We start from the raw sequence: 25,730 nt of genomic DNA on the forward strand, positions 1-25,730 counted from the left end.
ACATTTGTTAGATCTAACGTTATCCTCTGGAGGAACATATTTTATCTAAGTTGATTGGGGGGTCCTACTTAGAATCAAGCTTACTGGCGCATCTCTACAAAAAAATTGCTGTGTCCGTTTGTACTTTCAGCCGTCCGTCGTTAATTATTTACTGTCGTTCCTCCGTCCGCAGTGTGTATCCGTTGATCAACAGGCACCGAATTTTTAACACCACCTTCATTGACTTTTTCGAACTACTGCAATACTTCACCTTAATTTTTTTCCAACATAATTTATGAATCCAGTATGTGATTTTGTAGTATGAACAGTAATTTAAATTTCTATATCATCTGAATTTCTTGAATATAATGACATCTTCTATCTATACCGAATTCTTTCTTAAACAACAATCTTCTGTCAAATAAATAAATTATCATACAATTAAATTTTGTCTTTCAGCCTAGCATTTTTATTTTTCGTTGTAAGTAATTGGGGGTTGTTTACTCAACAAAACAAGGATTTAAAATGAGAATGGAAATGGGGACTATGCCAAAGAGACAACAACCCAACCAAAGAGCAGATAACAGCCGAAGGCAACCAATGGGTCTTCAACGCAGCGAGAAAATCCCGCACCCGGAGGTGGTCCTCAGCTGGCCCCTAAATAAAATTGTGTACTGGTTCAGTGAAAATGGACGTCACACTAAACTCCAAAACATATAAAGGAACTAAAATTAAAAAAACATACAAGACTAACAAAGGCCAGAGGCTCCTGACTTGGGACAGGCGCAAAAATGCGGCGGGGTTAAACATGAGATCTCAACCCTCCCCCTATACCTCTAGCCAATGTAGAATAAAGAAACACATAGCAATACGTACAGTAAAACTCAGTTTAAAAAAAGTCCGAGTCCGATGTCAGAATAGGTAACAAAAGAAACTAAGCAACATGACAATGATACATAAATTAACAAAGGACTGATAGCAGTTACTGACATGCCAGCTCTAGACCTCAATTAAACAGATTGAAAGATTATGTCTTCATCATATGAAAATCAGGTACAATCCCTCCCGTTAGGGGTTTAGTATCATACCATCATAAAATATATGAGAAGAACATAACCCGTATCTGGCCAACAACTGGTTTTAGAATAAATGTGTTTATTTCCGATGCAAAGACCCTATGGGTGAATCAATATTAATACCAAAATATGCAATCCTTAATGATCTGACAACAGTATCGTAACTATATCCCTTCCGCATAAGTCTGTTTAAAGGTTTGGTTAGCTTTTGATGTGAATGCCGACATTTTTGTGCTTTGTAAAGAATATTACCATAAAATATTGGATGTGAAATACCTGAACGTAAAAGATGTCTGCATGTTGATTTATATTTACGAATGATGTCCTTGTACCGATGATAAAATTTAGTAAATGTTTTGACTAGCTTGTGATATCGAAAACCCTGGTGTAATAATTTTTCAGTAATACAGAGATTTCTTTCGTTGAAATAAAATACGTTGTTACATACACGAGCGAATCGAACAAGTTGAGATATATAAACACCATAAGATGGTGACAAGGGAACGTCACCATCTACAAATGGATAATTAACAATAGGATATTTATTTAGGAGTGGAAATACAATTATGATCTCATCTAATAGTGTTTATCCCTAGATCTTGTTTTGGGGTTGACTCTGTTCCAACATTCCAAAATTCAAGTAGTATTCTTCGTTTCCTTGCACAATTTGTACTTAAAATATTTGAAGAATAATTCACAATATTAAGATATAAATAAGAAGATGTGGTATGAGTGCCAATGAGACAACTATCCATTCAAGACACAATATATAAAAAGTAAACAATTATAGGTCAAAGTACGGCCTACAACACGGAGCCTTGGCTCACACCGAACAGCAAGCTATAAAGGGCCCAAAAAGACTAGTGTAAAACATTTCAAACAGGAAAACCTAATCTATATAAAAAACGAGAAAAGAGAAACACTTATGAACCAAACCAACAATGACAACCACTGAACAACAGGCTCCTGACTTAGAACAGGTGCATAAAAATGCAGCTTGTTTAAACGTTTTAACAGGCGCCAACCTTCACCCTAACCTGAAACAGTGGTATAACATTAAAACATAAAAAGACACACAATTAAATATCAATTGAAATTGCTTAACTCGATCAAAAAGACAATACACAAAAACAAGTAAATATACACTGAACGAATAAGTTTGATCTATAAAACAATATAAATAAAAAAGATGTTTCAATGTCAAAAAGACAACTTCAACCTAGGACAAAATGGCGTTTATTAATATAACGTACACAGGTAAATTTAAATATAGTAATTTTGTTGTTAGGAGTACAGAAACATGTTTTACAAAATATATTTGCTATTCATAGTACGAGTACAGAAGTGAAAATATTTTCGTCATACTAAATACTCAAAGGTGGTACATATTAAAAATAGTAAGACGAGATATAACACAAAATAAGCAAACATTGAATATCAGAAATGCATTAAAAATTGTGTCAACAGGTCAAATTAACACGAAAGTACGATTTGAGAGTACACGCATTACTGAAAGCTAGTTAAGCTTAAAAACCAAAAAACAATTAATAATAAAAAATCATACATCAGAGACTAAAATCAATTAAAACACATCCCAGGCAGGGATTTAGTGTTTTAACGCTATGGACAGTCAAAGAAGACATGACTTGTGCAATACCAAAATTAAAGTAACGACAGGCAGTAGGATAGTTAGGATTTAACCTTATAATAAATATGTATGATGTTATGTATAGATAAAACAATTTCTAAATAGAATATATAAATGTATATATACATCCCAAAAAAACATTCGAAAAGAATACAAATTTAGTTATGTTTTAATTTGTTGAAGACAAAGTCGATGTTAGTGCCAATGAAAACAATATTCAAAGATCTTATTACAACATTAATAAGATAACCTTTACTAATAAGTTTGTTTGAGGTTCGATAAGTTTACACGGATCACATAGTGATTTCCGCGCTTTTAGTACAATATTACCGTAAAATTTAGGATGTTAAATACCATTTTTAATAAGTGTTTCTAGTAAATGAAAATACACATATCAATTTCGTGCGTCCGAATCGCTTTTCTTGATTTACTAATAGTCCACCTAATATTACATAGTGACATGTTTTATGTTCGAATGTGAATTTTCCTCCGGTTTACATTAATTTGTGTGTTCCTATGAACCAAATTACAGAAATGATATAATATTCTTGAATCAAAAGAAAATGTACTTTTCCCAATAATCACACAATCAAATATATACATTGATTTTCCAAAATGCACAATCACATGTTGCTGTTATGTACTCCAAGATGACATCGCAATTATTGTTTAGAATGTTAATTTTATATCAAATAAAATATATACTGAAGTAAGTGTATAAAGTAAAACTGCATGATTGGAACACAAAATTTGTTAACTGTAAAAGTTAATGAAGCCGATAAATAATATACAGAGCAATCCTTGCTTTAAAATGATATGAAGCAACAAATTATTATTATTTATGGGCATACGATACCGTTACAGGGGAGGTAATGGCGTTGGTAACGTAATATGTTATTTTTCGCGACGTCAAACTGCGACACATCGGGAAAAGATGCATTTTTCGAGGGTTTTTAATCATTACCTTGAAAAGGAGTACATGGACCCCTCTTTTTTAAAATGACAAATGACTTGACATTGAATGAAGATTATTTGTTCCATTTTTTATGAAAAAATCACCGATGAATTTTTTTTTTAAATTAGATAAATATGCAGCAAAAAACTAAAATCATGAAATCTCAATAAAAATAAATTATTTTCAAAGAATTTTTACACAAATTAAGAGCATACTTTTGTAATGAAGATATTCCAAATCGTTTTACAAAAATCCGCATGTGTTTATCGTTTGAAACAAAAAAGTTAAGTATGTCTGTCTGCCTAACGGATAAAAATGTTCAAGCAACCGAAATTTTAAGTAAATGTAAAAAATTTCGACACCATTTATCTCTAAATTTAGCATATAAAGGTATATTTTTTATTACATATTGCAAATTTTCGTAAAAAGTCACCGTGGGATCAAAACTGTATCGTTTGCCCTAAAGTGTTCCTTGATTATCGTCGGACGTTTAGGTCCAAATAGGCTCAAGTGTGTACAGCATCCTTTATGATTTAATACTTCAACGTTGATCATTTTCAATGTCTATTAAAACGGTTGTACAGTTCGTACAATTGTTTTGTCAGGCTAATTCAGAGAGTCAATATTTTCATTTTTGTTCAGAGTATCAATATTTTCCTTTTTGATTGTAATCCTTGGTCTATGTTTGATAAACAATAGTCATGGTATCTCAAGATGTATCATTTTGCAAAAAAAAAAAACGAGAAAAATAAGTGTACATTTGGGGGAAATTTTAACACTGGGCTAATTGACGGATGAAGCATCTGGAAGATAAGCAGAGTCCAAAGGCACCATTTAACATTCCAATAAAATTTCATTGGGAACTAAATCAATGTAATGTATAGACAGATATACCCGGATTTATAAATAATGTGTTTTCTGTTATGGCAGATAAGTTTAAACTTTCCGAAATTAGTAAGGAAACATCTAAATCTAATGGTACAGAGCCTTTAAATTGACAAACACTAAACTCTAAGAAGTAATTTAACCAGTCAATCGCAAAACAATAGTAACATTACATATTAAATGAGCAAATTAGAAAGAAGTTTGCTCTACGTACAATTTTTATCGTGCTCTAGTTATTGAAATACCTTCTATATCCACTCTTTGACCATATTCGATGAGTATCAATTGATTCTGTTCTGTTTGGCAAATAAATATTTTTATATCGATATGGAAGAGGATATGTTCTTCTTATGTATTTACTGGTTATCAAAGGTTCTACTCCTGATACTCCCCAGTCTGTTATAAAGAATGACACATTCAGTGTGAAAGCAGCAGCATCCGGATAAGACGGTAAGATCTCTGACTACAAATGAAATGATAAATAAATTGAGGAGAAGGAGGATTCGTAAGCATGCTGTGTCCAAAAACAAAACATTGATCCGTATTTGAAAAGAAATTCTAGTTCTTATGGTAACAGTAAGAAGGAAGACATGTCACACCACTTTAGCCATTTTGTTAACCTGTCATTCTTCTTACTCCTGCATGTTGCGTTTGAAATTAGTTGCTGCTTGAACAATCATGAATGTTAATCACTGCCATAATTCAACGTTATTGTAATAAGGAGAAACAGAAATAACGATAATATTCTGTGCACTCTCATTCCGAATAAAGTTGCAAAGGGCAGTTCTGTTATCTTATATACATGTTTAATAATTCATTGTTCATTTTTAGATACATGTATATTAAAATCTTAAATATTTTATACCTTGTTCCATTTCTAAACATAACATCGTGCAAATGAAAAAGCTTACAATAACAAGATATGGATATTAGTCTGATACACTGCACGACTATTTCCAAATTTATCATCGTCAGATACTCGAGTTTTGACAATATCAAACGTTAAACGGCAAACCATCAAATCATTACTAAAACAGGACAACAACACAATAGTGACATCCGTCGTTTAAGCTGTTGAGTAATAACAGCTGATAAGAAAAAGTTTATTTTGTTTGGTTAAATGTCTCTCATGTAACCAAAATTCATGAATTGTCGGTCAAGTAAGTTATCTAACCCCCAAACTTCACCGTTTTTCAAGGAACAAGAATAGACAAGACGGTTACCGGTATAAAAAAAAATACACACATCGAAAAATATAGTTGCACAAAATGCAACACTGAAACCTAAAGCAAAAGCAACAAAAACTATACTAAAACAAAAACAAAATGACACCTTGGATGCACCGGAAATTTAGCGTTTCTTGTTCCACAATGGCACCCGCTAAATTGCTAAAGAAAAGTAAAAGTTCGGTAATAAGTCGTATTCGGTATAGGGGCCGTCTTGACCTTGTTGTAGGGTATGAATGATTCGTTCATTGTTGAAGACCCTACATCAACTGTCAAGATGAAGAACAGGAATAGAAGCCCTGTTCATTGATAATTTTCTATGTTTTCTATGTATTGTGTGCGATTTTGTCCCATGTACATTTACTCCATATCCTTTCATTTTCTATTATAATCAATGCAATGAAAATGTGTCTACGATAAGTTGAACATAATAGTGGTCATTTGTTACACAGCTATTCCATCATGGTCAATCTAATCATTATAGCATTCGTTAACATTCGAAGGGATGACTTCAACTGTACCATTATACAAATCCCTTGTTCAGTTGCTTCAACAAATTAAACAAATGAAATGTTGACGCATGCATATGTTTCGCCTGTATGTAATTTTAAGTATATTGCAAATTTTAGAATTTAAATGGCACAACTTTAGCATGAAATCTATACAAACCTTTCAATGGACCATGACTGAGGGGAAGGGCCAAATACTAGTAATATAAATGGAAATCAAATGTACAAATGGTTACAAACAAAAATCCCGAATACAAATAACTTATGACAGTGATTTAATAACAAATATTAACGCTAAAAAGGGCAAATATTAGTCTCAACTACGCTCCTTCGACGAGACGAAGCGAGACAAAAACTACAGTCAATTGATGGGGCTGCTGCTGCTGCTAATCATACTGAGTGTTTAAGTTCCAATGGCAAATATCACATGCACATCAGGGCGAAAACATGTTAATGTGAAATGAAAATGAACCATAATATGTACTAGACAAACAGGTTAAGTCGTATTTTAATTTGCTAGTTCACAAGGTAACCGCCCGCAGGATGGCATGCCGTCCTAACCGGTACATCATTCTGACATCGAGCTGACCCTTCTCTGCTCTTATTACTACATGTAAATTTTGCTGGTTTAGCGGAAAGCAGCAAATACCAATTTTGTACTGGCTTGGGATCGAACCGATGACCTCCTGCACATGATGTAAGCATGCTAGCACATGACCAGCGATGCCGTCTAAGTTTATTAATAAAGAACAAATCCCTATGCATAAAAGGGATAAAATACAAGCACTTCCAATGGTGGTCGACTTACATAAATCGTTGTGTCGTCCTGAGAGTTAGATTTTATTACCGGAATGATTATGTGGTATGCCTACATAAACAAAATCGATTCTAAAGATGCATTCTGGTGCCAATTGTAGGTCAATATCGACTTTGGTCAGTTCTCGCGTGAGTTGGTTTTTTTTTTTTTTTTTTCTTTTATAGTTAACAGTTCTTTCATGTATATGATTTTTTCAAAGAGTTCCTATATGATAATATATATATATATTGGACTAAGATTTTAAATAATGGTTCGTTTTACATGACTTGTGTATATTTACATGGGTTGCGTATTTATTTTTCTTTGTGTTAGCTGTTTAATGTTAGAATAGCATTTTGCACTAGCAAATGTATATCATTTATCCAGTAGATTTCGAACTCAACCTACCGAGACGTCAACAGCAGACATTATGATGGTAAATAGTGTATATTGAACTCTCCAAAAAATCATTATTATATTACAGCAAAATATTCGCATATAATATAAGATCTGACATTCGTAAATTTGAACTATTCTTTTTCTGCTAATTTGGATGTTTAATTTTCTTTCTTCTTTTTTTATTTGTTTTCTTTATCTTTCTCTTTTTCAAGATTACAGTTCCAATCCTCAAATCATGCCATCTACTTTTTACGTATAGTTACCAGTAGTATTTTTGTGTATTCTGAAAATTTATCGTTAACGATGATTTCGTCAAAATCTATGATCGCCACAAAAGCGAATCCCTGTAAAAATTCTTTACACGAATAAACTGCCACCTGTTCATCATGAGAACTTTGATGGTAATGCCAGTGTTGCAATGTAAATCCTCTATCTAAAACACAAAAAAATATAATCGATCAATAAGTATGTTTAGTTTCCAGGAAATATAGCTGTTTGCTATATCTATTAGCCACTTTTAAAATATGTTAGTTGATGGATTTGAGGTCTAATTAGTGTACAAATTCCAGTGGTAAATTCATATTAGGACGAGGACATGTTAATGTAATTTGAATAGAAACTTTGATTGTACAAAACCGACACTCCTAGCAGGATTCTTAACATTTTTTTTCACAAGATAACAGTCCACAGGAAGTCATGTCATCCCAGCCGTTCATCTTTTTTTTTACTCTGAGCTGACCAGCGTTTGTTCTTACTCCTAACTGCTGCATGCTTAGCGGAGAAGCAGAAAATAACCATGTTTCTCCAGTCTTTAGTTTGAACCGATCGGATATCGAACACACGAACGCCCCCATTCGAGGCGAGTACCCTTCCATGAGACAACCGATGTGGTAAAATATTAATTGACCTTTTGAAACATATTGAATTATGCCAATAATAATTGTAGTTTTAGATAGAAACAAGTCAAAAACCTAGTACTGCCAACAGATGCTCCATTAACTGCAAATTTATTGATACAAAACCTTTTAATTTCAAGGGTTCAAAATACGCGTATGCCTTAAGGAACAAATAAACAGGTACTAGTATTGCTTAACTTTCACCTGTATAAATGTGTTACAATTCATAGTGCGATACTATCCAGAAACCAACTTTTTTTTAATCTTTTGTGTAACATTGACCTTGACCTAGTATGACCTATTGACCCCAAAATCAATATGCGTCTTCCTCTTTCCTATATATTCTATCTTCATAAATTGCATTCCAAGATTTTTCGATCAAGAGAAAGTTAAAAGCTATCATCTGAAAACCAAGTTTCTATCTTTTTCTACTTTTAGTAAAAGTAATCTTTACCTTCGACCTATTGGTCCCCAAAACAAAAGCCTTTTCCTCCTATCCTATTAATCTTCCATCTATAAAAGTTTCAATCTAATCAAGAAAGGAAAACTAAAGCTACCGTCTGGAAACCATTTTTCCAAAAAAAGAACCTATTTTTAGTAGCAGTGGCATTGTCTTTTGACTTACTGACCTCAAAATCAATGAACTTCTTTCCCCGCCTTTATAGCTTCCATCTGTACACTTTTCATTCCAATCATGCTTGAGAAATACAAAAGACCATCCTGAAACCATTTTTCATATATTTTTTTTCTATTTTGTTTTGAGTGAATTTGACCTTGACCCATTTTCTCCAAAACTAATAGACTTCTTTCTCTCTTCCATCTGCAAGGTTTCATTACATTCAAGTGACGAATACTTACGTAATTATCTTGAAATCATTTGTTTCGGACACACGGAAAGCAGGGCGAACGGAAGAAGAAAGCGATAATTATACGTTCTTGTCATTTTTTGGGGAGGTTAAAAAGAGATCCAATATGGGAATAAAAAACCATAATTCGAATAAAACACACAACCCAATGGCCAAAAGAAGAAACGATGAAAAGACAAATAACACATACAACGTTTAAGGGTAAATAAGTTGCTCCAGTAAGGTAAGTAGTTCATGTTCACAATCAGTAAACATCCGTTTACAATTGCAATTAACTATTCCGTGATAGGTTGAATTCGATGATCGACGACGGAATTTGGGCTACGCCAGGTGGTACAATTATTTGATCATCTGTGACACAGATATTGTGGAACGTATCAATGCTTATCTGCGACACATATATTCCATAACGGTCAACCAAATTATCATCGTGTCATTAAATTTTCCATGCAGTAGCTTTCTAAAAAAAAACAGCCACCCTCGATCAAGGAATTCATGATAGAAAATGCAAACCCTGGAATACTATATCATTTAGAGTTATAAACTCCATATTCAAAGTCCAGCTTGAATGCTGCTACATAGAAATGGAAGTTCACAATGAAAAAAAAAAGAAATAATTTCTTTTGTCTTAAAAAGAGAGGTAAAAGATACCAAAGGAATTTTCAAACTCATAAGTCGAAAACGACCTGACAATGCCATTGCAAAAAACGAAAAACCAAAAGACAAACAACACTCTACAAAAAACAGCATAGAAAACTAAAGACTTGGCAAAACGAACCCCACCAAAAACTGGGGTGATTTTTCTTTCTGTGTTGTCTTATAAAGAAGTTTACAATGACCGGACTTTGATAGCAACTATTGACAATATGGCCGACTAACACTATGTTTTAATTAGCGTCCACAATTTATTTGCTGGTAAAGTTGAGGTCATCCCTAAGAAAGTTTTACGAATGATATGATGATTAGATTGACCATTATGGAATATCTGTGTAACAGATGACTACTGTTATGTTCAACTTGTCATCGCCACAATCCATTTTCATTTACTTGATTATAACTTCATCGAATGCAACTAATTACCGAACTTTTCCTTTCCATTAGCATCAAAACGAATGCCATTTTCTGAACAAGAACCACTTAATCCGGTGTATCCAAGGTGTCATATCTTGTTTTGTTTAAGGAAGATCTTTTCTGGTTGCTTTAATTTTCAGTGTTGCATTTTATGCCATTATATTTTTCATAATACACAAAAATACTAATGGTAACTAAACTTAGAAAGAAGATGGCATACTTTGATGATTGAGGTCTCAACAATCCTCATTGTAAATTTCTAGACAATATAGACACTCTTGGCTCCGGATCCACTGCATACAATTGTTAATTCCGATAAGTTCGAAAGGTTTCCGAGTTGTTAACCTGCGCAAATTTGTTTTTAAAAAGTATGGGAAACCTTTCGAACTGATCGGTTTTCATCATTTCATGCATTGCATTCGGAGTCTTACAGCGTTTCGTAAAGAATTGGACTAAATTAAAGCTACCAAGGAGTGAAAATTTGAAATTTCTGGATACATACAAACAACAAACAAAACCGAAAAGGTGCGGTTTTTTTAGTATATACTTGTTCTAATTTGATAATTTGTATGATTAACTGATCATTTGGTGCATAAAAGACGCGATCAGTTGTACAATCTTTTCTGCTTTGATAAGAATAAAAAGGCAGTATGTATAAATTACTGTTATTGTATTAATAAGTGTAACTACGTTAAACTATTATGAGAGTCAGAGACAGGTTCTACCTGACGAGCTCCAGGAGATTATTTTCGATAATGAGATATACAAGTTTACGATTTCTCGTATACTTCTCAGATATAAATTTGTAGGAAACCGTCTGCTCCTTTATGATGATTTCAGGGGAAATCTGACAAAGAAACAAAAATCCGGAAAGGGTTTATCGACCGCCATGTTGTCGCCACCATGTCGTTGTAGTTCTTTCCAGTGTGTTAGCGGTCATGCTGAACAGAGTCTGTAGAAGTTCGTTAGAGTCTGGTTGAATCTGGTGGTATATTAATATTGGTTTATGTGTGGTAATAATAATAAACTGTTGTTAATACTATATTGTGTTTATAAAATAAATCTTTATTGATGGTAAAAGTTGTTTTTAAGTATATATAAAATCTGACTTCCCAGTTTCCTGTAATGGCAACTTTATAAATACACGAAATATGTGCTTAATTAAATTGTGTTGATGTTGTTTTTTTGGGGTTTTTTATTTGTATTTTAAAGTTTTGTGTTTCATTTTTTTGTAGCTAGAGTGACTTAAAGACAGGTTAATAATGAATTTACTTTGGAGTTCGGTATTTTTGTTATGCCATTTTTTTGGAATTACAAAAAATTGTATTAATCATGTTATATGTTTTAAAGAAGTTATTCAAGTCAAAATTCATATTTTCTATCAAGACTCTAACATAGTGTTTGTCGGCAATATTGTCAAAAGTTGCGATCATTTTAAACTTCTTTATAAATATTAAAATCAGAAGATATGATATGATTGGCAATGAGGCAACTCCCTACCAAAGACCAAATAGTGTAGAAGTTAGCAACTATAGATCACTGTACGGTCTTCGTGATAAACAATGCACAAATGGCCTTTGTTAGTCTTGTATCATTTTTAATTTTAGTTTCTTGTGTATAATTTGGAGTTTAGTATGACGTCCATTATCACTGAACTAGTATACATATTTGTTTAGGGGCCAGCTGAAGGACGCCTCCGGGTGCGGGAGTTTCTCGCTGCATTGAAGACCCATTGGTGGCCTTCGGCTGTTGTCTGCTCTATGGTCGGGTTGTTGTCTCTTTGACACATTCCCCATTTCCATTCTCAATTTTACAAAACCCATGATATATTAAAGGCCCCGAAATGACAAATGTAAAAAGATTCAAACGAGAAATCTAACGACCTGATTTATGTACAAAACAAAAAAACGAAAAACAATTATGATGTAACGCAAAAAACGACAACCACTAAATCACAGGCTTCTGGCTTAAGTCAACATATCAAGAAAAAGATGAAAAATAACACTTCTAAAAATTAAAAACATAAAAACATTATATGTAAACACATACTCTTAGGCGAAATATTTTGTGTTAAGCAATAAAACTGTACCAGACTCTAAGGTCGATATTACAGGAGGTCGGGAAGTCCGGTGTTCACCCCTGTCAAAATGCAACCATGGTTGACCATGGTTACCATCGCTAACCATTGATAACCATGGTCAAACCATGGTTGGATGTGGTGAAAATCATGGTCAACTATGGTTTTCCACTTTTCTGACCATGGTTGACCATGGTCATACATCTGACCATGCTCTGATCAACCGTGGTTGACCATGGTAAATTTGACAACCATGGTTTACTGTCTTTGTGACCATGGTCTTGCATCTGACCATGGTCAACTTGCCAACCTGAACCATGCCCATGGTGAATTAAAAAACGATCTGGTTTATAACCATGGAAATTTATAACAAACTGTAACTTCCTTTGAGACTTTAAACATTCAAATTATTTCGTTTTTCAGACTCAGTGGTACACTATTCAATGACGATTTTTAAATTCTTTCTTCCCAAGACAGTCTTCACGCTTAACTTTTGAGTCCACAAGCCAGAAACTCAATTTTTTCAAAAATTTTAGTTGGATTCTGTTGGCTTGTAGATGAATTTTACAAGTCAGAAATCAATTTTACAAGCTAATGCCGTAGGACTTGTGGTTAAGCGTGCCTGAATACTGCCAAGATGTAAGTTATGGCTCTCTCCTTTCATGTTTATATCAATAAAAATATATTCTCTTTACATTTGAAAACACATATATTAAACTGAGCAGTTCAACCTGAACAGTTACGCTACAGTACTTACAGAGAAAGATAGCGACAGTCGGATGAAATCTGGGACTTTTACAAACTGGAACTTACTTTTCTCGTTTTGTTTACAGTGGTACACGGTCAAACTATTATTTCTTTCTTCCAAAGACGTAATTTCTGACTCAATCTCCAAGTTCATAAATTTGCCTTTCTTTATCATCATACGGCATATTTTAAGAACTTGAAAACATTTCAGATTAATGATAAAGATTATTATTGTTTTTTCACCGGAAAACATGCGATGTCAATGTCAATTATTATCACCCACCGTTAACAATGATTCACTCAGAGTAAAACATTTAAATGACTTGGAACAAAAGTCACGTGGCGTCAGCAAATGTTATTTCGCGCTTTAAAATTCAAGTGAAGAGATTGATGTCCAGAGTTGTCACGTAAAGCAGATTTGTTATCAGATAAGTATATTTACAGGAAATCTGTTTGATATTTTGTTAATAAGATATAAAAATTGTTACTATTTGATATGGCTTTCATTAGAACACATCAGAAAGTGGTCTTTAAATTAGTCAGTCAGCATCTCGATTTCAGCATACATTAAGTAACTGTGATAAATCAGAGACATATAATACAAGAGATTCGCAACTCGGCGAAATCCCGTAAAAACACGCGGCCACTAGTTAAACCTCGCGAGATCTCCTTAGGTAATAAAGTCATGAATAAAAGTATTAAAAGTACTCGAAGTAAGGACGAATGTTTAAGCATAACATAAACTGTTTCAGTGTTAAATTTATCATAATTAATTAAATAATTTGAGTTCATATATAATTATTTATTTTAATGTAATTTTGATTTAAGATTTGTATTATAGAAAAAGAGACATAATTTGATATTGTATTTAAAAAAAAACTGATAGTAAATAATTAACACTTGATAAATTGTGTCAGAGTTCATTTTATTTGATAGTTTCATAATAGGTTTCCATTGAATATACACCTGTCTCGGAGACATAATTTCACAGTGTGACATGTATATTAGGTTTGAATTATTCGATGACCAGGTAAATCACGAACATGTTATAAATAATGAGTTTTAATTGACATCCTGTAAACAAGAAGTTGTTACACCACAGGTGTCCACACACGATTTCCAAAAATACAATTCACAAAATGTAAAATTAATTAATGTGGAAAAAAAGTTAATTTATTTGTTAATTAATTGTTAATCATGAAAAGCTTTGTTTTCTATTCTTGATATTTATAAATTATTAAAATTTTATTTATTTTTATATTCATCATTAATTGGGCTTCCATTGAGTTTTTTCTGTGGGATTGCCGGTAAATGTTTGATTTCTAAGAGTTGTTTGACAGTTTCTTCATAGGCTTGCATTGAGTTGTTTTTTAATTGATTGTCGGTAAATTTATGATTTCTTCATGTTCGAAGTGTGTATTGAGAATTAATATTTAAGAAAATTACATTTAATTTCTCATTTGAATAAAGCTTCATTCATGTGCACGCAATATGGAAAATTCCGATTTTATTTCGTGGGATGACAATCTTAATAGTTACTACTTAGATACTCTCCTAGTTGAATAAACTGATAACGAACTCTTTGTTGATAGTGAAAGTGACGAAGACATAAGCGAGAGACCCACCAACAAAAGCAATTGACAATACTGCATTCATAGATGAATATGTGTGTCCTCGAAGCAACAAAAAATCTATAAAAAAACACAACATTGAAGTGGGAGCCGAGGTCATACATCAAAGCAACATGGAAGACACTATTTAAAAAGTTTTTTATAACCTTTTTTCCACGAGACAATCATTTGTAGTGGTTTTTGTCTTTAAATCATTTGTAGTGGTTTTTGTCTTTTTTATTCTGGGGTAAAGAGATGGCAGTTTAAAAGTAAGTGTGTATACATATACAAATCCTTGGTGTAAATACATTTTTTTATTATTAAATATATATATATATATCTTTTGCAGTCACCATTGAAATGTCCTTAATACGATTTTAATTTAAAAATGAATAAGTTCATGATTGAATGAGAAGCGTAGTCTGAAACGACAACAGATGCATGAAGCTCATTCATAATATTACGACCAGCAGAAGGTTTCCTTTACTAGGAAAATTTTACTCCTTTTGTAAATTTACTGCATTCGTTCATCTTTGGCACGCCACCCCAAAAGGAAGAAAAAAACAATGACTTCAGAATAGGAGAAAATAAACAACTTTGCCATAAACAGAATGAAAAATGAATACATTGCCAAACAAAATGCAGGCTATAAATTTCATAGTGCACAAAAATGAAGAACTGATTTAAGGAAATTTGTCCATGAAAAATTTCAATATTTAGCCAGTTTAATAAAAAAAAAAGAAATTGGGAGTAATATATATCCCCATAATATGACATATTTATTTGTAAATTTCTAGTTTTGACGAAACAGATTGAAATAATTAGCATAGCTGGCTTTGTGTATAAATAACAAAATAATAGTCACCTTTGTTGATATTTTTAGAAATAACTGTTGGATCAAATTTTACGAAACTGGTCTTATTTAAACGACATAACATCTGAGAGTAATATAGCCCCATACAATTGAATATTTATTCGCACATTTCCAAGTTTTACGAGATAAAATGATAGTTCCAGCACAGCTGGCTTCGGGTATCAATAAGAAAAAATCGCCACATTTGTTGATAATTTTGAAAAAAAAACACTTTAGGATCAAATTTTACGAAAATAGTCTTATTTTCACGAAACAACATTTAGGAGTATTATTGCCCCATAAAATTATATATTTATCAGCATATTTCCAAGTTTAAAGAAAAAAATTGGGAGATCAAATGGTTTCTACGACAATAGGAGGTGAAGTAAAATGGGCCGAGTTTTAACTTTGTTTGTATTTGATTAATCTCATCATTAGAACACATTTTATCAATAACAAATTATTAGAATTCGTTTTTTGTAATTTTTAAATATACTTGCATGCTTTAGCTGTGAAAAGTATCGGCATTATCCATTATAAAAATCGTTAGGCGTAGGACCTTTTTCACAACAATGGCGGATTTTACCCAAAAATCCATCGGTATAATCGGCTTTCCGGTGGCCAAGTCATTTCATTGGCTGTTGTATAGACTCTACTAGAGTTGCGAATCTCTTGTATTATATGTCTCTGGATAAATGAAATGTTTTGAATTCCAGGAATAACTGATAAAATTGTACAAGATGACAAGTGTGGATGTTCAATTCCTATGTTAAAATAATTAATAATACATCAATCATTTTTCTTTTGTTTGAAAGGTAAAAAAGGGGGGGGGTTAAAATTATTAGACAAATAAAATGTGTTCATAATGTTATTGTTTTTATTGAAAATTTGCAAAATAATAATAAAAACAACATTGATTAAATAAAATTTAATTTGATCCTTAAAATCTGTTTTATAAAATATCTGGAGCTATTGATTCTTTGTGGGAAGTTTTATGTTCTTGCAGGTGGAAAGTGCTTTTAATTTTATGGACGAACACATCTTTGAAGAGTTTCATGCAAATCTGTAATTCAGCATTTGTTGGTAGTCCTGATACAGAAAGGAAGAGAAGTATACAAGCCGTCGTAACAAGTAGACAATTAGTGTTTCAAGATAATTGTAGATTAAACATGATTGACAAAAATGTTAAATGGCTAACCATGTTTTAATGGAGATGGTTGACCATGGTTTGACAAAATTGTTAAATGGTCGACCATGGTTAACCATGGTTTTTGATGACCATGGTTGACCCATCGATAACCATGGTTGTAAACATGGTTGACCATGGTTTCAACCATGGTTATTGATGAGTCAACCGTGGTTTTTGATGACCATGGTTGACCCATCGATAACCATGGTTGTAAACATGGTTGACCATGGTTCCTACCATGGTTGACCATGGTTTCAACCATGGTTATTGATGAGTCAACCATGGTCAGCAAAACCATGGTTAACCATGGTCGGCCAATTAACAATTTTGTCAAACCATGGTCAACCATCTCCATACGACCATGGTTCACCATGGTTAACCATGGTTGTACCATGGTTAGAAACTGCACATTGACAGGGGCTAAAGTGAATATATATGTGTAGGATTTGATCAGGAACACGAATAAAAGGCTTTTCTTGCAATCAAAAGCATTGAAGAACGTTCTCCGGCTTGAAATACAATAAAAGCTTACCCCAAACTGGCGTTGAAGAGCCATTTAAAGAAGGTGAACCCTAAATTGCGAGGATTGAATGTTTTTTTTTTTTAATTGTACAGCACTGTCAATGCCCTTATGGACGTCACTTATATAGATATAAGAAGATGTTGTATGAGTGCCAATGAGACAACTCTCCATCAAAGTCACAATTTTTAAAACTAAACCATTATAGGTCAAAGTACGGTCTTCAACACGGAGCCTTGGCTCACACCGAACAGCAAGCTATAAAGAGCCCCAAAATGACTAGTGTAAAACTATTCAAACAGGAAAACCAACGGTTTAATCTATATAAAAAACGAGAAACGAGAAACACTTATGAACCACATCAACAAACGACAACCACTGAACATCAGGTTCCTGACTTAGGACAGGTGCAAACAAATGCAGCGGGTTTAAACGTTTAATAGGCGCCAACCTTCGCCCTACCTGAAACAATAGTGTAACATCACAACATAGAAATACACACTATAAAATATCAATTGAAATGGCTTAACTCAATCAAAAGACATATTAATAAAAACAAGTGAACATACACTGAACGAATAAATTTGATCTATGACACAATGTAAATACAAAATTAATAAAACAACTTATGTCAATTTTTGCCGAAACAATACATAATGAATTTTCCCTGCAACATTTCTTTTGTCTCTGAATATATGAGTATGTATATTCATATGATTAATCTAGAAATTTTTGTAGCGGTGTGAACTGACCTTACATATCAAATGGTTTTAACCGATATTGACCATTTCTTCCTTGGGGTTAGTGTTGCTTGGTCTTTAGTTTTTTATGTTGTTTCTTGTAGAGTGTTGTTTGTCTTTTCGTCTTTTTTTTTTTTTTTTTTTCTTTTTTTTTTTTGCCATTGTGTTGTCAATTTTTCTTCGACTTATTAGTTTGAACATCCTTTCAGTATCTTCTGCCTCTCTTTTGTTGGAAATTTTGAAATAAAGTACGCACAATTTGTAATTGTAATACATCTGAAAATCGTATACACGACGAATCAGTTGATTATCTTTGCAATTCATTAGACGTGCATTTCGTTTCTCATGCGAATTATCTGTCATCAATTATATAATACCAGGTATATACGTGACTATATATTTTTTGAAGAAACACGGACTTAATTTGAAAGTGATAATTGAATAAAGTGAGGTCGTATTTCAAATATTTTTCATATACATACCTAATTTCCCGGGCATATCATTTGGAAAAGAAATGAGTTTTGTAATCCCTTCTCTTTCATAATATCTCAACACTTTATAAGCATCTTTGTTTAAGGTTTGTAGAGATATAAGAACCATATCTACACCCATCATTTTCTGATATTCGAACCATTCAATAAGGTGTAATGGATTTAGATAATTATAAGCTATTTTCGCACATATGCCGAATCCAGTTTCTTTTATCTCTGGATATAACACTGGATGAAGATTATAAGGAATACTACACGATTCCTTTTTTCCTACTAATTGTATATTTACCATCCTAAAACCAATATTTTGTACAGAACATTGAAACTGTCTTGCTATCAAGTCAGCCATTTTACTGTTATGCGTGTATGTCTCTTTCACGACGGCATTTACACGATGAACTGGTGTTCCCTGGTCTCCATATATGCAACAGTCACAACTGGAATATTTAGAGCCATCGAGAACGTTAAGAACAATGTTTTCTATAAAACTTAACTTTGTCTTTGCTTGTGCTACTGCAGAGAATACATGCACATTTTTATAACACGACTCAATATTCTGAAATTATACAAACTATAGATATCAAAATCCTTGAATGTAGCAACTCCAATTGTTTTAGTTTTCCTTTGCAATGTAAGTAAAGTTTTGTGATATTTTTTTAAAGAAAATTATAGACATTGGAAATTTTTCAAGTTTCATTTTTTTACTAGGTGAAAATGAAAAATGCTCTATAGACGAGATTTGTTAAGAACTAAAAACACTTATTCTTGCCAATGGTTGTCTTGGTGCATATGAATACAAGGAGATGTGGGGTATGCGTCAATAAGAAATAATTAACCAAACGACAGAAATAGCCAAAAGACATCTGGCGGACAACATAAAGTCTTCAATAATAGACAAATGTGTATGCAATATTACAAGCCCTAAATCGTCTCAATTTTATGATAGTTGGAAATGAATTTAACAGAAACCAGAATCTGCCATTAAACCCCAGTTCTCCAAATGACGATAAACGTAAAGATATGATATAGAGTGGGTGGCGCATATTCGCCACAAAATTCGTTCATTTCCACCTACATCCGACCTACATTCGAATATTTGAAACTTTTTATGTAGGTTTCAGAAAGTTTACTATATGAAAAAAATGTTTGATAAAGGAATTCTCTTCAAAACATTGGTTAAATGTTTTAAAAATGAACGCAAACTCAAGAGGAAATCAAGTTATTCTTGTACCATGGGGGACACATTTTCGCCGCAATGTATGATATGACCATCCTCATTATCCTTGTATATTATAAAAACAATTGTTTGCAATTACATGAATTAGCTTGAGAGATCATTCCTATACGATTTTTCTAACAGATATTTACTTTATGACTGCGCAGGCGTGCCATATAAATCTTACATAATTGCCAAAATCGTTCAAAAACACCAGCGTATTTCTTTATATGTGCGAATAACATTGGAAATGGGGTAAAGAGGAATATCAACAGTTCGAACATTACAAACAGCGTTTAGCATCTTTTTAGGCAAGTATTGGGTAAAGGCACACGAAATTTACAGAAAAAATAGCAAAAACGGCGAAAATGTGTCCACGGCGAATATGCGCCACCCACTCTACAACTACTAACGAGGTTCCTCACTTCAAACTGGCACATGAAAATGTGGCATAAATTATGTTTATTTTTATAATATATATATATATATAAAGTGCCTAGAAAATCAACCTAGCAACAGTGGGAAATTTAGTGATAAAATATTACCTCCCCTGTAAATGTAACGGTTTATCTCTTCCTTTGTGATATTTTTTCCCGGCGGAAGATTTGTCACCGTAAATACGTTTCCAGACATGGTATTTATCGGGTAGGTTTCTTCAGGAGGAATGAAATTCTTTCCATCTTATATGGTAAGTATATAATAGTAAATCCTTCACATAAGTTTGTGAAATACAATCCCACTGTCTACTAAATAAGGTACTCACAATCTATATATACCTAACCATAGTGATAAATGTGTCACCAAGGTAGAGCATATTTACATTATTAATTAATCAAAGGGACGTAATTATGAGAGATTTTCATTCAATGGATACTATATTCGGTAATAAATTTCATAGTGAAATTGTTTCCTTTTTTCTCAATTTCTTAAATGTAAAATGATGACTTTAATTAACAAGAGTGCACACGCTGAAATGTATCGCCTTCTTTACTAACCATTGATATTATGTTGATAGTCCTAAATATAAAGCTTTACTACAACTTTCACATAAACTTAACTTGATCCAAGTAAATGAGGTCAAGGTCATATAAACCAAACGAGAAATACATGTACACCTTACAATCATTCAATACACTAAATATAGTTGACCTATTGCTTATAGTTTGTAAGAAACAGACTAAACCAAGAAAACTAAACATTGACCAATGAACCATGAAAATGAGGTCAAGGTCAGATGAACCATGCCAGGCAGACATGCACAGCTTACAATCCTTCCATACAACAAATATAATTGACCTATTGCTTATAGTTTAAGAAAAACAGAACAAAACACAAAAACTTACCACTGAGCAATGAACCGTGAAAATGAGGTCAAGGTCAAATAAAACCTGCGAGACTGACATGTACATCATAAAATATTTCCATACACCAAATATAGTAGACCTATCGCATATAGTATTAGAAAAAAAGACCAGAACAATTGTACAGAAACTAAAGTTGTTTTAAAAGCGAAAACGGCAATTGCGATTATAACTTTCCTTCCTTTTTGTTTCTATTTTCTTATATTGAAACAAGAAAAAACAAACTTTCAGCTAAAAAGAGTTCAAATGCTTTGAATCTTAAAAACAAATAATTTCATTAAATATGATTTGTATTGATCACAAATTGTTTTCTTAGTAGAAAATTACCATTATAATTATTATACATCTACCGATCAAAGGTACCTGTTTTTTTATATATTTTTTTAACAAGGAATGAGTTGTCTTTTATTTTGTCTGATACAATATTTACTCTTTGATTTTGCATGTACAGCAAAGAATATTCCTTCCAAAATGATAAAATAAACAATAAAACAGACACTAAAGTTATTATTTTATTAGAGAAAGCGGAAATTGCGCTGTGACTTTCTGTCCAGAAATTTGTGTGTGTTTTTTTGTTGTTGCAGGAATTCTTTTCTTCTGAGGAAACAAGTTATGCTAAATATAAGCTAGCCCCTCCATTTAATAAAACCTTATTATTTATACAATACAAATTTAAGAGTTGAATGAATGAATGAATGAATGAATACTTTATTGCAGAAAGCATTAACTATGCTATAGCAACGAAAACATATTTACAATATGACAAACTGAATCAGCAGTTAGTCCAATCCAAAATTATGAAAATGAAATTTTTGTTCAAACAGCACACAAATCCAATGACGTTTCGGATGAAAATACTTGCACACAAAATTACTTCGAAGCTCAACAATATCATAATTCAGCTTCAGATATTGAGAACTCTAAATTATTGACTCCGATAAGCATTCTCAATAAGAATGGCGGTACACAAAAATCACTCCATTGTTGTGAAATCACAAATTCTGAACCCACATTCCGTCAACATGAAACATTCCTTGACACGCCGTCTTTTCAAACAGAAACACCACACTATAGTGAAATTGAGAGACAAACATATCATACACATAATTATGATGATGAGTATTCTAAACAGGCAAATGTGTCCGTACACAACGACAAACATGCCAACTTTTCACGTCAAACATGTCCGCCACACGTTGGAAATGACGTCGTTCATTCAGTATTTAACCCTTATCACGTGACATCCTCAGGTTACGGAGGATCCATTGGGGAACGTGAAAACAGACAACTATATACAAATGATCCAAATATGGATGAAATGAAAGAAAATTCTTTCAACACACAAGAACGTTTGTTTTATGAACAATGCAATAAAAACACAGTACAAGTACCTGATGAATATTCATCAGAATTAAGAACAAAAACTGTCAGCAGTAATGAGAAAATGGGGTATTTTGACCCTAAAGGAAACACAAACATCACAAATAACATACAAGAAATAACAAGTGCAAAAGGTACTGCCAAACATAATGTACATGGTCCTGAATATGAGGTACCTGAATACCAACCAAACACTACGTACCAAAATAAGAACAAAATGAGTAGCAACTATAACTCAATGACAAAAATAAATTATCAAACACCTGATATGAATAGACATTTATTTTCAAGGGACCAGGGCAATACGGCTCTGAATTATAGAGATCAAACACAAACCAGACAAAATTATCAACACGCAAATGATAATTGTTATTTTGATCAGACTAGATATAGTAATGAAGCAACTCACAATAAAAATTACAATCCTATTCAAACAGGTTGCAAAACTGACACAGAATTTCAAACTAATAAACATAGGGAGTATCCACCTTATTTAAGGGAACAACTAAACAAGAGGGAACAGTCCCCTGTAAATCTTTCAAAACTACCTGGCTCTTGGTCTAGTAGATACAAACGAAAAGAAAAGGACCCTGACACATACAACGGGATAAACGTTGAATGGCCCGACTATATCTGCCATTTTGAGCAGGTCGCTATGTGGAATGAATGGACTGATCAAGAAAAAGCAGCACAACTCTCAATTTGTCTCCGCGGAAATGCTCAACGAGTTCTAAGCGAACTGACCAAGAGTGAGTTGTCAGACTACAACAAGTTGAGATCTGCTTTAACACAACGTTTTTGCCCTCCTGAGCGCGAAACAGCCTTTCGTTGTGAATTTAGAACGCGCAGAAGGAGCCGAGATGAGTCGGCTGCCGAGTACGGGTACTCTTTAAAGAGGTTAGCCAGTCATGCATATCCTCAAATCCCAATGAGCATGCGTGAATCACTGGTTATTGAGCAATATGTATCCGGGTTAGGTAACGCGGAATTAAAGCGACACGTACAGTTCTCACACCCTTCAACTCTAGATAAGGCAATATCGCTTGCCGTAGAATTTGAAGCCTTTGAAGGCACAAAATTTACAATACCGCTAACCCAAACCGGAGGAAGCTGTTAATATATTTGCAGTACAAAATACACACACATTTGAGACAAACAAAAATACACATGTTGAACCAAGTGTTTGGGAGTTAGCTGATTCCGTTAATGCTATTCAACAAACACTGGCAAATTTTACACAAGGCCAACAGTCAGATTTCAATCAGGTCAATAACACAAGACCAAGAGACAATAAAATTACAATATGTTACACATGTCAAAAAGAAGGTCACATAAGTAAATACTGCCCAGAAGAATCTTACAGAAGACAGGACAACAATAACTACAATAGGAATAGAAGGGCTAACAATCAGAGACAACCACAAAACACTCATTCAGATGATTTAAAATAAGACGGACTGTACTCGAGGCCGAGAGTTCAGTCCCTTTTAAAATTGATATGGAAAAACAAATAAAAGGGCCTTTAATTGTAAGATTATCTGCTATTTCAAATAACTGTTGGTTTGCTAATGTTGAAATTGGTGGTTTAGACACTAATATGTTAATTGACACTGGATCAGCAGTGACATTGATTTCAAAAGAGAATTATGATGAATTAAAATGTAACAAATCAATATTAATTAAAGTTACTTCAACATTAGCAACCGCTGACGGGGAACCATTGACAGTATTGGGGGAAACTAAACTGTCAATTACACTGGGGGGTAAAACTTTCATAAGTTCTGAGATTGTGTCAGAATTAGGGGGTATGCCAGGCATTTTAGGCTTGGATTTTTTGTCCAGAAATGCATTTGTTATAGACACTGGGAAGGGGAGGTTATGCTCTCCACTTGTTGATGTTCAACTAATTAGAGAGGGTAGTCTTGATATACGATGTGCAAGAGTACACTTAGCGGAAACTGTTCACATTCCTGCGCACTGTGAAATGTTTGTTACCGGGAAAATACGGGGTCATTTTCCAAGTACTAAAGATGGCTGTTTAGAGCCATTAGATAGATTCGGGGTGGTGAACATGTTATAATACCAAAGTCACTAACCGATACAACAAAAACAAACATAGTCTTTTCTATAATGAACCCGACACCAAATCCGAAAATCTTAAAGAAAAATATACAGGTGGCAACGGTACACCCTGTCGAACAGATACTCTCTGGTCAATTCGGACAGAAAGAGAAAGCAAGTTATGGAGATAAATGCGGATTTGAAAAACGAATCTCTTCAATACGAACGGAAGTAAGTCCTGACCTTCCTTCATATTTGCAGCCGTTGGTAAACATTTCATCTAAAAAACTAACACATGACCAGCGCACTGCACTCACTACCGTTATTCAAAAATATGCCGACATTTTTATGGAACCGGATGGGATACTTGGACAAACTAATCTTTTCGAGCACACTATCGATACGGGAGATGCAAAGCCGATAAAACTTCCTCCGCGCCGACTACCCATACACATGAGGGAGATTGCAGAGACAGAAATTGAGAAAATGTTGGAGCAAGACATAATAGAGCACAGTAACTCTCCTTTGGCAGCACCAATTGTACTCGTGAAGAAGAAAGATGGCGCCACGCGCTTCTGTGTGGACTACAGGAAATTGAACGCCATTACGCGCAAAGACGCCTATCCACTTCCGCGCATCGACGAGTCACTAGTTTCACTGGCGGGCGCTCTCTGTCTAGGTCACAAATGAGATATTGCACAACTTATCGAGAACTTTTGGCAGTCGTGGTATTCGTAAAACAATTCAAACATTTCCTGTACGGACGTAACTTTCTTATCCGTACTGACCATTCCTCCCTTACATGGCTGAAAAACTTTAAAGAACCAGAAGGAATGGTGGCACGCTGGATATCCGCCCTTGACACCTACGATTTTGACATTAAGCACCGAAAAGGGGCATTACATGGCAATGCTGACGCCCTGTCTCGGCGCCCACGACGACGATGTCAAAGGAGAACTTGTTTACAGTGTAGCGCTAATAATAATGCTGGCAACTGTCCTGTATCAGTCATCTCTCAGCACGACAACACGCTAAATAATTCCATCCAAACAGAACATGTATCTAATGACTCTGATGTCAGCACTTCGGTTGACTTCCAAGAATCAAACTGGACGCAACAGTGGAGTGCAACCGAATTAAAACAATATCAACATGAAGACAAAACAATCAGTTCGATGC

General features: G+C 33.6%; 1 protein-coding gene across 2 annotated transcripts in view; it reads right to left on the reverse strand.

Annotated features, from left to right (window-relative positions):
• LOC127727013 (uncharacterized) overlaps positions 1–25,730 on the reverse strand; it is a 42,367-nt gene that overhangs the window by 6,320 nt on the left and 10,317 nt on the right. For both annotated transcript variants that reach the window (XM_052234407.1, XM_052234399.1), the window contains exons 2-4: positions 18,525–19,089; positions 7,737–7,906; positions 4,789–5,006 (exon numbers count right to left, since the gene is read on the reverse strand). In XM_052234407.1, coding sequence (XP_052090367.1) covers positions 4,789–5,006; positions 7,737–7,906; positions 18,525–19,089 — 953 coding nt within the window. The remainder of the gene's footprint in view (positions 1–4,788; positions 5,007–7,736; positions 7,907–18,524; positions 19,090–25,730) is intronic.

The sequence above is a fragment of the Mytilus californianus genome, unplaced genomic scaffold, assembly GCF_021869535.1.
Source record: "Mytilus californianus isolate M0D057914Y unplaced genomic scaffold, xbMytCali1.0.p SCAF_1, whole genome shotgun sequence".
Lineage (NCBI taxonomy): Eukaryota > Metazoa > Mollusca > Bivalvia > Mytilida > Mytilidae > Mytilus > Mytilus californianus.